This window comes from Myotis yumanensis, unplaced genomic scaffold (assembly GCF_028538775.1).
Source record: "Myotis yumanensis isolate MYYU_CA2020_CCGP unplaced genomic scaffold, mMyoYum1.0.hap1 SCAF_2, whole genome shotgun sequence".
Taxonomy (NCBI): domain Eukaryota; kingdom Metazoa; phylum Chordata; class Mammalia; order Chiroptera; family Vespertilionidae; genus Myotis; species Myotis yumanensis.
This window is the reverse complement of record NW_027223753.1, coordinates 216,607,038-216,621,406: the sequence shown is the minus strand read 5'-3', so window position 1 is coordinate 216,621,406 and position 14,369 is coordinate 216,607,038. Positions and strand designations below refer to the sequence as shown.

At 46.0% G+C, this 14,369-nt stretch overlaps 3 protein-coding genes across 3 annotated transcripts; all 3 read left to right on the top strand.

Annotated features, from left to right (window-relative positions):
- The first annotated feature begins 353 nt into the window (after positions 1-353).
- LOC139002728 (keratin-associated protein 21-1-like) lies at positions 354-647 on the top strand. Its single transcript, XM_070403800.1, has one exon. The coding sequence runs from the start codon at positions 354-356 to the stop codon at positions 645-647; it is 294 nt and encodes a 97-aa protein (XP_070259901.1).
- A 4,377-nt stretch (positions 648-5,024) lies between these two features.
- LOC139002727 (keratin-associated protein 21-1-like) lies at positions 5,025-5,336 on the top strand. The gene has a single exon (XM_070403799.1). The coding sequence runs from the start codon at positions 5,025-5,027 to the stop codon at positions 5,334-5,336; it is 312 nt and encodes a 103-aa protein (XP_070259900.1).
- A 4,313-nt stretch (positions 5,337-9,649) lies between these two features.
- LOC139002726 (keratin-associated protein 21-1-like) lies at positions 9,650-9,991 on the top strand. Its single transcript, XM_070403798.1, has one exon. It carries the CDS (start codon positions 9,650-9,652, stop codon positions 9,989-9,991), a length of 342 nt encoding a protein of 113 aa, XP_070259899.1.
- The last annotated feature ends 4,378 nt before the right edge of the window (positions 9,992-14,369 follow it).

Below are 14,369 nucleotides of genomic sequence, written 5' to 3'. Positions count from 1 at the left end.
CTGGACTGAGCTTTGAAACCACATGTTCCGATGAGTAGATCATCCATGGGCACTGTTCTCATTGACCTGTCATTGGCTCAAGACAAGGCCCAGGGGACACAAAACAAACACGGTTCCCAGTAACAGTGAGAGACTCTATACTAATGGTCGTTAACTACCGAGTCCTCTCATGATCCACTGACAGGAGTGACCTGCACATACCGGGCGTTAAGTGAATGTTTCCTGTGTGAGTCACAGACGCAATGGCATTCCCGGGCCCTTCCTGGCGGATATAAAGCTTCCAGGAGAGGAGGCAATATTCACACTCAGAAACGTCTCTCTTCACCTCAACTCAACCCTCACCCTCTGCCAGCATGTGCTGCAACTACTACGGGAACTCCTACCGGGGCTGTGGCTACGGCTGTGACTATGGTTACGGCTCTGGCTATGGCTGTGGCTATGGATCCAGATATGGCTGTGGCTATGGCTCTGGCTATGGCTGTGGCTACGGCTCTGGCTACGGCTGTGGCTACGGCTGTGGCTACGGCTCTGGCTATGGCTGTGGCTACGGCTCTGGCTATGGCTGTGGCTACGGCTCTGGCTATGGCAGTGGCTGCTGTACCTTCCGACCATGCTGCTACCGACAATGCTATTCCTCTTGCTGTTAGAACATCCGCCTAGAACACCCTGCGCCTCCAACATAATATTTAAAATTAATGCTTTTCCTCTGAACGATGCCCTCATTCGTCATCTCTACACTCCAGTGAGGATTGGACACCTCCTGTTTTTACATCCACTTCTTGTTGTTATTGAGGAAGTGGGAATGCGTCCATTGTGGACCTGAAGACGAAGATGTGATTGTGATTACGTTCACAATGTCCACGCTCTGTTTTTCTATCCTATGAAGTTCTGTTGTCCTGGAACACAAATACGCCAGAGTTGAAAGAAATTATACTTTTTCAATAAACAAACGTGATGTGTTCCTGGAAGTAACTGTGTTTTGTGTCAGAATCGTCACTGTCCCTGTGGGCTTCCCAGAAGCCGATCGGACACCGTGTCCGCCAATCCCTGGGTTTCTTATTCCGACATCGACTGCATGTGCCATTCTCTCACCAACATACATGGTCCTGTTACTGCAGGTCACAGTAGGTCTTAGTGTTGGGTGATGTGTATGTTCCAAACTTGCTCCTCTTCACAATTTTTGTGGCTCTTCTGGTTTCTTTGTTTTCCATCTAAACTTTAGAATCAGCTTGTCAAAATCTACAAAAATACCTGCTGAGAGTTTTATTGGGATTGAATGGAATCCAATCACCAATTGTGGGGGAATGGATTCCTCACACTATTGAGTCTCTGGTCCATAAACATGGGGTGTGGGTCTCCTTTGATTTCTGTGGAGGCTTTTCATTCAGAATTCAACAATGAGCTCTGTGCTCACTGAAAGCATGTTCTGGAGGGGGAGGCGAATAGCAGTGCAAGAATCAAAAACATGTCTAAACAACTAAATAAAAACAGTAAATTAACAGAATTATAAGGGTGTTTATAATGATTAATGACATACACAGTGGGTTGCTATGAAATATCATGTGGCCTATAAAACTCACTGAAGAAACAGACACTCTTCACAGGCTTGTAACTTCCGAATACATTGAACCAATAATAACCCTCCAAAACAGAAAGCTTCACAGGAAAATTCTACAAAAGTTTTAAGGAATAAGTTACACCAATTCTCTACAATCACCTCCAGAAATAAAACCAGAGGGAAAACTTACCAACTCATTCAATGAGGTCGCCATTACCTTAATACCAACACCAGGGAAAGACATTACAAAAATAAAGACTACAGTCAAATATCTAGATGAACATAGATACAAAAGGTATAAATGAACATGGTACAAAAATTAAGCATCAGCAATTTGACTCGGGCATTGTGTAAGAAGGATTATACACATCCACCTAGTGAGATATACCCCAATTATGCAAGGCCGGTTCAGTGCTCAAAAATGAATTCATGTAATTTATTACATGAGCAGCCTGAAGAAGAAAAATCACATGATCGGTTCAATAAAAACAGAGAAAGCATGTGACATGATCCAACATCCAGTCATGAATAAAATGTTCCCGTAATCAGAAAAATAGAAACTTCCTCAACTTGATGGAGAATATAATATGTACACAAATCCTCTTAGCAGCATCACGCACACGTAACAGCGAGAAACCAGACATTTTCCGCTGTGATCAGGAGCGAGGCAAGGAAGTTCTCTCTCCATGTTTCTCCTCAGTGTCATATTGGAAGACCGTGCTGATGCAATAATACAAGATAAAGAAATAAAAATCATACTTATGAGACAGAGAAAGAAAGGAAAGAAGAATGAAAGGAAGGAAGGAAGGGAGGAAGAAAGAAAAAAGAAAGAAAACTGTCTTTTTCTACATGGGCATGATTGTCTCAGTAGAAAATCCAAAAAAAAAAAAGTCTGTAAGTAACAGGTGATTGAAGCAAGGATAGAGTATACAAGGTCAATATACAAAAGTCAGTTGCTTTTGTACATATTAATATGAAATTAGACAATAATAGCATGAACTATAGCAGCCAAAATATAAAATACTTAGATATAAATCTAAAAGAAATGTGTACATGATCTATATGAGCAAAAACATAAAACTCTGACGTAGGAAATTAGGGAAGAACTAAATGAAGAGCTATTCTATGTTTACGGATTTGAAGACTCAATACTCTGGAGATAGTTCTTAGATTCCCTGCAAATCCACTCAAAGTTCCAGCCTGTTGTTGTGTGGATTTCACCAAAGTGATTAGAAAGTTTCCATGGCGAAGGGGGCCCAGAACAGCCAGCACAATATCGAGGGAAGGAACCAGTTGGAGAACAAACTCAATTCGCACGATGAAGCCACGGTCATCAGCACAGGGAGGCTATTCCTGAAGAAATAGAACCGATTTTTATGAGTGAGATCTATGCGTAGTCTCATTCGCTGAACATTTATTAACCTCTTAACAGAGGACATTTCATTGTGTGCTATGAACAGAGAACGAACGTATGTGATCCCTGCTTTCTAACAGTGTGGGAAACGCAAATAAATCACAAGCTATAAAGATCGAATGATTGCTATGACATGACTTCACACAGGGGTGCTTGGGAAATACAGAGGAAGAAGTCAGAGGAGAGGCCAGGATGAAGAGTAAGAAGAGAGAAGGGCTGGGAATCTTCCTGAAGAAGAGACAAACTTCTAGCTTAAAAAGGAAGGAGGTGGATGAGAGTCGGCCAACCACTTGCGAAGGGAAATAGCTTTGAGGATGGGAGACGATGCCCAGATGCTGACTCCGCGTTGCAGCAGCTCCCTCTATCCCGAGGAGATGCAATAGTTTGGCATCAGGAAGACATCAGCAGGCGCGGCAGTGAGCGTCCAGGCTGACCCCCAGGGACACCCAGCCACGTGGAACGGCCTCCCTTGCAGCGTGGGAAGGACCAGCACGTGCCTCTCACATTGGGAGGAAAAACTCACTTTTATGATCTTGTTATGCTTGGGGCTGGTATAAAAAGTTCAAGGTGAATAAATTGAATTTCAGTTTTAAAAATGATAACTTTTTAGGATAAATATGTGTCGTGCACACTCAGTGACAGAGGTGTCAATGGGCAACTCCAGTTAAATGATACCCCAACCAGATTCCCCCGCGTCCTGGCTGGCCCCTTGGGTGTGACCTTGTGAGAATCGGAGCGGAGATGCCAGTCAGGCTGAGCCCAGACCCCAGACAACACAAGGCCTGTGAGATCACAGGTGGGCACTGCTCCTGCTGCTCCTGTGTGGTCACTACAACAGGCCTCCTCGCGGTCCTCTCCGTGACCTGGGGGGGTGCAGGGGGCGTGGGTGACCTGGGGGTCAGGTCTGCCCATCAACTGGGGTCAGGAGACCAGTCACGGGGATGATGTCAGAGACAAAGCCCCTGGAGGAACAGGGAGAGGGGGAGCGGCCCACTCAGCCATGCCTGAGGGGACTGGCTCCTGAACAAGGTGCTGAAGGAAAGTTCATGCAGGACCCAGAGTGTCCCCGGGAAGAATGAGAGACTCAGAAGTGACCGGGGGCTTTATGACAGGGTAACTTTACCGAGAAAATGGATCCTTGTGGAAATGATGAGCTCCCTGTTACGGCAACTATTCACATCTGCAATGATCAGAAAGGGGGACGTATGTCACATTACACAGAGGAACAGAGACGTGACGTTGGTGCTGCATGAGCTGCGTGGATGTTAGTAAGTTCCCTAACCTTTTTGTACCTCAATTTCCATGTGATGTGGTCCGTAATCGTTCACAATTTCATGGGCATCACATAGATGCAATGGCTGAGGGGACCTGTGCTTGACAACACGTTCAACAATGTTATTGTGAGGACACTGTGGGCTTGGTGCTCTGGGTAGAACTGAAGGACCCCCCAGAGCGGACACCAATGTCCTGGGGAGCGGCTCCCGGAGTAAAACAGGCCACGACCCAGCATCTCATGAGTGTGGACTTACAGGAGCCCTCGGCCAGGAAATGCTCAGTGTCAGTGCAGCCCAGCACTGCGCTCCAATGAGATCCAGTACGGACTCATTAGCAATTCCTTAGCTGTGAAAGCGTTGAGTGGAGCTCATTTAATAGGCTCATTCCAGACAGACACGCCCCTCCCTCCCCAGAACTTTGACTCCTGGACTTAGCTTTGAAACCACGTGTTCCGATGAGTAGATCGTCGATGGGCACTGTTCTCATTGACGTGTCATTGGCTCAAGACAAGGCCCAGGGGACACAAAACAAGCACGGTTCCCAGTAAAAGTGAGAGACTCTATACTAATGGTCGTTAACTACCGAGTCCTCTCATGATCCACTGACAGGAGTGACCTGCACATACCGGGCGTGAAGTGAATGTTTCCTGTGTGAGTCACAGACGCGATGGCATTCCCGGGCCCTTCCTGGCGGATATAAAGCTTCCAGGGGAGGAGGCAACATTCACACTCAGAAACGTCCCTCTTCACCTCAACCCAACCCTCACCCTCTGCCAGCATGTGCTGCAACTACTACGGGAACTCCTACGGGGGCTGTGGCTACGGCTGTGGCTATGGCTGTGGCTATGGCTCTGGCTACGGCTGTGGCTATGGATCCAGATATGGCTGTGGATATGGCTCTGGCTATGGCTGTGGCTATGGATCTGGCTACGGCTGTGGCTATGGCTCTGGCTACGGCTGTGGCTATGGATCCAGATATGGCTGTGGATATGGATCTGGCTATGGCTGTGGTTATGGCTCTGGCTATGGCTGTGGCTGCTGTACCTTCAGACCATGCTGCTACCGACAATGCTATTCCACTTGCTGCTAGAACATGCCCCATTCGTCATCTCTACACTCCAGTGAGGATTGGACACCTCCTGTTTTTACATCCACTTCTTGTTGTTATTGAGGAAGTGGGAATGCGTCCATTGTGGACCTGAAGACGGAAGATGTGATTGTGATTACGTTCACAATGTCCACGCTCGGCTTTTCTATCCTATGAGGTTGTGTTGTCCTGGAACACAAATACGCCAGAGTTGGAAGAAATTATACTTTTTCAATAAACAAATGTGATGTGTTCCTAGAAGTAACTGTGTTTGTGTCAGAATCATCACTGTCCCTGTGGGCTTCCCAGAAGCCGATCGGGCACCGTGTCCGCCGATCCTGGGTTTCTTATTCCGACATCGACTGCATGTGCCATTCTCTCACCAACATACATGGTCTTGTTTACTGCAGGTCACAGTAGGTCTTAGTGTTGGGTGATGTGCTTGTTCCAAACTTGCTCCTCTTCACAATTTTCGTGGCTCTTCTGGTTTCTTTGTTTTCCACCTAAACTTTAGAATCAGCTCGTCAAAATCTACAAAAATACCTGCTGAGAGTTTTATTGGGATTGAATGGAATCCAATCACCAATTGTGGGGGAATGGATTCCTCACACTATTGAGCCTTTTGGTCCATATACATGGGGTGTGGGTCTCCTTTGATTTCTGTTGAAGCTTTTCATTCAAAATTCAACAATGAGCTCTGTGCTCACTGAAGGCATGTTCTGGAGGGGGAGGCGAATAGCAGTGCAAGAATCAAAAACACGTCTAAACAACTAAATAAAAACAGTAAATTAACAGAATTATAAGGGTGTTTATAATGGTTAATGACATAGACAGTGGGTTGCTGTGAAATATCACATGGCCTATAAAACTCACTGAAGAAACAGACACTCTTCACAGGCTTGTAACTTCTAAATACACTGAACCAATAATAACCCTCCAAAACAGAAAGCTTTACGGGAAAATTCTCCAAAAGTTTTAAAGAATAAGTTACACCAATTCTCTACAATCACCTTCAGAAATAAAACCAGAGGGAAAACTTACCAACTCACTCAATGAGGTCGCCATTACCTTAATACCAACACCAGGGAAAGACATTACAAAAATAAAGACTACAGACAAATATCTAGATGAACATAGATACAAAAGGTATAAATGAACATGGTACAAAAATTAAGCATCAGCAATTTGACGCCGGCATTGTGTAAGAAGGATTATACACATCCACCTAGTGAGATATACCCCAATTATGCAAGGCTGGTTCAGTGCTCAAAAATGAATTCATGTAATTTATTACATGAGCAGCCTGAAGAAGAAAAATCACATGATCGGTTCAATAAAAGCAGAGAAAGCATGTGACAAGATCCAACATCCAGTCATGAATAAAATGTTCCCGTAATCAGGAAAAAAGGAAACTTCCTCAACTTGGTGGAGAATATAATATGTACACAAATCCTATTAGCAGCATCACGCACACGTAACAGCGAGAAACCAGACATTTTCCGCTGTGATCAGGAGCGAGGCAAGGAAGTTCTCTCTCCATGTTTCTCCTCAGTGTCATATTGGAAGACCGTGCTGATGCAATAATACAAGATAAAGAAATAAAAATCATACTTATGAGACAGAGAAAGAAAGGAAAGAAGAATGAAAGGAAGGAAGGAAGGGAGGAAGAAAGAAAAAAGAAAGAAAACTGTCTTTTTCTACATGGGCATGATTGTCTCAGTAGAAAATCCAAAAAAAAAAAAGTCTGTAAGTAACAGGTGATTGAAGCAAGGATAGAGTATACAAGGTCAATATACAAAAGTCAGTTGCTTTTCTACATATTAATATGAAATTAGACAATAATAGCATGAACTATAGCAGCCAAAATATAAAATACTTAGATATAAATCTAAAAGAAATGTGTACATGATCTATATGAGCAAAAACATAAAACTCTGACGTAGGAAATTAGGGAAGAACTAAATGAAGAGCTATTCTATGTTTACGGATTTGAAGACTCAATACTCTGGAGATAGTTCTTAGATTCCCTGCAAATCCACTCAAAGTTCCAGCCTGTTGTTGTGTGGATTTCACCAAAGTGATTAGAAAGTTTCCATGGCGAAGGGGGCCCAGAACAGCCAGCACAATATCGAGGGAAGGAACCAGTTGGAGAACAAACTCAATTCGCACGATGAAGCCACGGTCATCAGCACAGGGAGGCTATTCCTGAAGAAATAGAACCGATTTTTATGAGTGAGATCTATGCGTAGTCTCATTCGCTGAACATTTATTAACCTCTTAACAGAGGACATTTCATTGTGTGCTATGAACAGAGAACGAACGTATGTGATCCCTGCTTTCTAACAGTGTGGGAAACGCAAATAAATCACAAGCTATAAAGATCGAATGATTGCTATGACATGACTTCACACAGGGGTGCTTGGGAAATACAGAGGAAGAAGTCAGAGGAGAGGCCAGGATGAAGAGTAAGAAGAGAGAAGGGCTGGGAATCTTCCTGAAGAAGAGACAAACTTCTAGCTTAAAAAGGAAGGAGGTGGATGAGAGTCGGCCAACCACTTGCGAAGGGAAATAGCTTTGAGGATGGGAGACGATGCCCAGATGCTGACTCCGCGTTGCAGCAGCTCCCTCTATCCCGAGGAGATGCAATAGTTTGGCATCAGGAAGACATCAGCAGGCGCGGCAGTGAGCGTCCAGGCTGACCCCCAGGGACACCCAGCCACGTGGAACGGCCTCCCTTGCAGCGTGGGAAGGACCAGCACGTGCCTCTCACATTGGGAGGAAAAACTCACTTTTATGATCTTGTTATGCTTGGGGCTGGTATAAAAAGTTCAAGGTGAATAAATTGAATTTCAGTTTTAAAAATGATAACTTTTTAGGATAAATATGTGTCGTGCACACTCAGTGACAGAGGTGTCAATGGGCAACTCCAGTTAAATGATACCCCAACCAGATTCCCCCGCGTCCTGGCTGGCCCCTTGGGTGTGACCTTGTGAGAATCGGAGCGGAGATGCCAGTCAGGCTGAGCCCAGACCCCAGACAACACAAGGCCTGTGAGATCACAGGTGGGCGCTGCTCCTGCTGCTCCTGTGCGGTCACTACAACAGGCCTCCTCGCGGTCCTCTCCGTGACCTGGGGGGGTGCAGGGGGCGTGGGTGACCTGGGGGTCAGGTCTGCCCATCAACTGGGGTCAGGAGACCAGTCACGGGGATGATGTCAGAGACAAAGCCCCTGGAGGAACAGGGAGAGGGGGAGCGGCCCACTCAGCCATGCCTGAGGGGACTGGCTCCTGAACAAGGTGCTGAAGGAAAGTTCATGCAGGACCCAGAGTGTCCCCGGGAAGAATGAGACTCAGAAGTGACCGGGGGCTTTATGACAGGGTAACTTTACCGAGAAAATGGATCCTTGTGGAAATGATGAGCTCCCTGTTACGGCAACTATTCACATCTGCAATGATCAGAAAGGGGGACGTATGTCACATTACACAGAGGAACAGAGACGTGACGTTGGTGCTGCATGAGCTGCGTGGATGTTAGTAAGTTCCCTAACCTTTTTGTACCTCAATTTCCATGTGATGTGGTCCGTAATCGTTCACAATTTCATGGGCATCACATAGATGCAATGGCTGAGGGGACCTGTGCTTGACAACACGTTCAACAATGTCATTGTGAGGACACTGTGGGGTTGGTGCTCAGGGCAGAACTGAAGGACCCCCCAGAGCGGATACCAATGTCCTGGGGAGCGGCTCCCGGGGTAAAACAGACCACGACCCAGCATCTCATGAGTGTGGACTTACAGGAGCCCTCGGCCAGGAAATGCTCAGTGTCAGTGCAGCCCAGCACTGCGCTCCAATGAGATCCAGTACGGACTCATTAGCAATTCCTTAGCTGTGAAAGCGTTGAGTGGAGCTCATTTAATAGGCTCATTCCAGACAGACACGCCCCTCCCTCCCCAGAACTTTGACTCCTGGACTGAGCTTTGAAACCACATGTTCCGATGAGTAGATCATCCATGGGCACTGTTCTCATTGACGTGTCATTGGCTCAAGACAAGGCCCAGGGGACACAAAACAAGCACGGTTCCCAGTAAAAGTGAGAGACTCTATACTAATGGTCGTTAACTACCGAGTCCTCTCATGATCCACTGACAGGAGTGACCTGCACATACCGGGCGTGAAGTGAATGTTTCCTGTGTGAGTCGCAGACGCGATGGCATTCCCGGGCCCTTCCTGGAGAATATAAAGCTTCCAGGGGAGGAGGCAACATTCACACTCAGAAACGTCCCTCTTCACCTCAACTCAACCCTCACCCTCTGCCAGCATGTGCTGCAACTACTACGGGAACTCCTACGGGGGCTGTGGCTACGGCTGTGGCTATGGCTCCGGCTACGGCTGTGGCTATGGATCCAGATATGGCTGTGGCTATGGCTCTGGCTATGGATCCAGATATGGCTGTGGCTACGGCTGTGGCTACGGCTCTGGCTATGGCTGTGGCTATGGCTGTGGCTGTGGCTATGGCTGTGGCTACGGATCTGGCTATGGATCTGGCTACGGCTGTGGCTACGGCTCTGGCTATGGCAGTGGCTACGGCTCTGGCTATGGCAGTGGCTGCTGTACCTTCCGACCATCCTGCTACCGACAATGCTATTCCTCTTGCTGCTAGAACATCCGCCTAGAACACCCTGCGCCTCCAACATAATATTGAAAATTAACGCTTTTCCTCCGAACGATGCCCCATTCGTCCTCTCTACACTCCAGTGAGGATTGGACACCTCCTGTTTTTACATCCAATTCTTGTTGTTATTGAGGAAGTGGGAATGCGTCCATTGTGGGACCTGAAGACGGAAGATGTGATTGTGATTATGTTCACAATGTCCACGCTCGGCTTTTCTATCCTATGAGGTTGTGTTGTCCTGGAACACAAATACGCCAGAGTTGGTAGAAATTATACTTTTTCAATAAACAAACTTGATGTGTTCCTGGAAGTGACTGTGTTTTGTGTCAGAATCGTCACTGTCCCTGTGGCCTTCCCGGAAGCCGATCGGGCACCGTGTCCGCCAATCCCTGGGTTTCTTATTCCGTCATCGACAGCATGTGCCGTTCTCTCACCAACACACATGGTCCTGTTACTGCAGGTCACAGTAGGTCTTAGTGTTGGGTGATGTGTATGTTCCAAACTTGCTCCTCTTCACAATTTTTGTGGCTTTTCTGGTTTCTTTGTTTTCCATCTAAACTTTAGAATCAGCTCGTCAAAATCTACAAAAATACCTGCTGAGAGTTTTATTGGGATGGAATGGAATCCAATCACCAATTGTGGGGGAATGGATTCTTCACACTATTGAGCCTTTTGGTCCATAAACATGGGGTGTGGGTCTCCTTTGATTTCTGTGGAAGCTTTTCATTCAAAATTCAACGATGAGCTATGTGCTCACTGAAGGCATGTTCTGGAGGGGGAGGCGAATAGCAGTGCAAGAATCAAAAACACGTCTAAACAACTAAATAAAAACAGTAAATTAACAGAATTATAAGGGTGTTTATAATGATTAATGACATAGACAGTGGGTTGCTGTGAAATATCACATGGCCTATAAAACTCACTGAAGAAACAGACACTCTTCACAGGCTTGTAACTTCCTAATACATTGAACCAATAATAACCCTCCAAAACAGAAACCTTTATGGGAAAATTCTACAAAAGTTTTAAAGAATAAGTTACACCGATTCTCTACACTCACTTCCAGAAATAAAACCAGAGGGAAAACTTACCAACTCATTCAATGAGGTCGCCATTACCTTAATACCAACACCAGGGAAAGACATTACAAAAATAAAGACTACAGTCAAATATCTAGATGAACATAGATACAAAATGTATAAATGAACATGGTACAAAAATTAAGCATCAGCAATTTGACGCCGGCATTGTGTAAGAAGGATTATACACATCCACCTAGTGAGATATACCCCAATTATGCAAGGCCGGTTCAGTGCTCAAAAATGAATTCATGTAATTTATTACATGAGCAGCCTGAAGAAGAAAAATCACATGATCGGTTCAATAAAAACAGAGAAAGCATGTGACATGATCCAACATCCAGTCATGAATAAAATGTTCCCGTAATCAGGAAAAAAGGAAACTTCCTCAACTTGGTGGAGAATATAATATGTACACAAATCCTCTTAGCAGCATCACGCTCACGTAACAGCGAGAAACCAGACATTTTCCCGCTGTGATCAGGAGCATGGCAAGGAAGTTCTCTCTCCGTGTTTCTCCTCAGTGTCATATTGGAAGACCTTGCTGATGCAATAATACAAGATAAAGAAATAAAAATCATACTTATGAGACAGAGAAAGAAAGGAAAGAAGAATGAAAGGAAGGAAGGAAGGGAGGAAGAAAGAAAAAAGAAAGAAAACTGTCTTTTTCTACATGGGCATGATTGTCTCAGTAGAAAATCAAAAAAAAAAAGTCTGTAAGTAACAGGTGATTGAAGCAAGGATAGAGTATACAAGGTCAATATACAAAAGTCAGTTGCTTTTCTACATATTAATATGAAATTAGACAATAATAGCATGAACTATAGCAGCCAAAATACAAAATACTTAGATATAAATCTAAAAGAAATGTGTACATGATCTATATAAGCAAAAACATAAAACTCTGACGTAGGAAATTAGGGAAGAACAAAATGAAGAGCTATTCTATGTTTACGGATTTGAAGACTCAATACTCTGGAGATAGTTCTTAGATTCCCTGCAAATCCACTCAAAGTTCCAGCCTGTTGTTGTGTGGATTTCACCAAAGTGATTAGAAAGTTTCCATGGCGAAGGGGGCCCAGAACAGCCAGCACAATATCGAGGGAAGGAACCAGTTGGAGAACAAACTCAAGTCTCATGATGAAGCCACAGTCATCAGCACAGGGAGGCTATTCCTGAAGAAATAGAACCGATTTTTATGAGTGAGATCTATGCGTAGTCTCATTCGCTGAACATTTATTAACTTCTTAACAGAGGACATTTCATTGTGTGCTATGAACAGAGAACGAACGTATGTGATCCCTGCTTTCTAACAGTGTGGGAAACGCAAATAATACACGAGCTATAAAGATCGAATGATTGCTATGACATGACTTCACACAGGGGTGCTTGGGAAATACAGAGGAAGAAGTCAGAGGAGAGGCCAGGATGAAGAGTAAGAAGAGAGAAGGGCTGGGAAGCTTCCTGAAGAAGAGACAAACTTCTAGCTTAAAAAGGAAGGAGGTGGATCAGAGTTGGCCAACCACTTGCGAAGGGAAATAGCTTTGAGGATGGGAGACGATGCCCAGATGCTGACTCCGCGTTGCAGCAGCTCCCTCTATCCCGAGGAGATGCAATAGTTTGGCATCAGGAAGACATCAGCAGGCGCGGCAGTGAGCGTTCAGGCTGACCCCCAGGGACACCCAGCCACGTGGAACGGCCTCCCTTGCAGCGTGGGAAGGACCAGCACGTGCCTCCCACATGGGGAGGAAAAACTCACTTTTATGATCATGTTATGCTTGGGGCTGGTATAAAAAATTCAAGGTGAATAAATTGAATTTCAGTTTTAAAAATGATAACTTTTTAGGATAAATATGTGTCGTGCATGCTCAGGGACAGAGGTGTCAATGGGCCACTCCAGTTAAATGATACCCCAACCAGATTCCCCCACGTCCTGGCTGGCCCCTTGGGTGTGACCTTGTGAGAATCGGAGCCGAGATGCCAGTCAGGCTGAGCCCAGACCCCAGACAACACAAGGCCTGTGAGATCACAGGTGGGCACTGCTCCTGCTGCTCCTGTGTGGTCACTACAACAGGCCTCCTCGCAGTCCTCTCCTTGACCTGGGGGGGTGCAGGAGGCGTGGGTGACCTGGGGGTCAGGTCTGCGCATCAACTGGGGTCAGGAGACCAGTCACGGGGATGATGTCAGAGACAAAGCCCCTGGAGGAACAGGGAGAGGGGGAGCGGCCCACTCAGCCATGCCTGAGGGGACTGGCTCCTGAACAAGGTGCTGAAGGAAAGTTCATGCAGGACCCAGAGTGTCCACAGGAAAAAGAGAGACTCAGAAGTGACCGGGGGCTTTATGACAGGGTAACTTTACCAAGAAAATGGATCCTTGTAGGAGATGATGAGCTCCCTGTATGGCAAGTGTTCAAGTCTCCAATGACCAGAAAGGGGGACGTATGTCACATTACACAGAGGAACAGAGACGTGATCTTGGTGCTGCATGAGCTGCGTGGATTTTAGTAAGTACCCTAACCTTTTTGTACCTCAATTTCCACAGTATAAGTTCCCTAATCTTTCCCAATTTCATGGTTGTCAAATAGATGCAATGGCTGAGGGGACCTGTGCTCAACAACACGTTCAACAATGTCATTGTGAGGACACTGTGGGCTTGGTGCTCAGGGCAGAACTGAAGGACCCCCCAGAGCGGATACCAATGTCCTGGGGAGCGGCTCCCGGGGTAAAACAGACCACGACCCAGCATCTCATGAGTGTGGACTTACAGGAGCCCTCGGCCAGGAAATGCTCAGTGTCAGTGCAGCCCAGCACTGCGCTCCAATGAGATCCAGTACGGACTCATTAGCAATTCCTTAGCTGTGAAAGCGTTGAGTGGAGCTCATTTAATAGGCTCATTCCAGACAGACACGCCCCTCCCTCCCCAGAACTTTGACTCCTGGACTGAGCTTTGAAACCACATGTTCCGATGAGTAGATCATCCATGGGCACTGTTCTCATTGACCTGTCATTGGCTCAAGACAAGGCCCAGGGGACACAAAACAAGCACGGTTCCCAGTAAAAGTGAGAGACTCTATACTAATGGTCGTTAACTACCGAGTCCTCTCATGATCCACTGACAGGAGTGACCTGCACATACCGGGCGTGAAGTGAATGTTTCCTGTGTGAGTCACAGACGCAATGGCATTCCCGGGCCCTTCCTGGCGGATATAAAGCTTCCAGGGGAGGAGGCAACATTCACACTCAGAAACGTCCCTCTTCACCTCAACTCAACCCTCACCCTCTGCCAGC

Bases quoted from the DNA above. Each gene is read 5' to 3' on its own strand.
- LOC139002727 (XM_070403799.1), top strand. From the start codon at position 5,025: ATGTGCTGCAACTACTACGGGAACTCCTACGGGGGCTGTGGCTACGGC.
- LOC139002728 (XM_070403800.1), top strand. From the start codon at position 354: ATGTGCTGCAACTACTACGGGAACTCCTACCGGGGCTGTGGCTACGGC.
- LOC139002726 (XM_070403798.1), top strand. From the start codon at position 9,650: ATGTGCTGCAACTACTACGGGAACTCCTACGGGGGCTGTGGCTACGGC.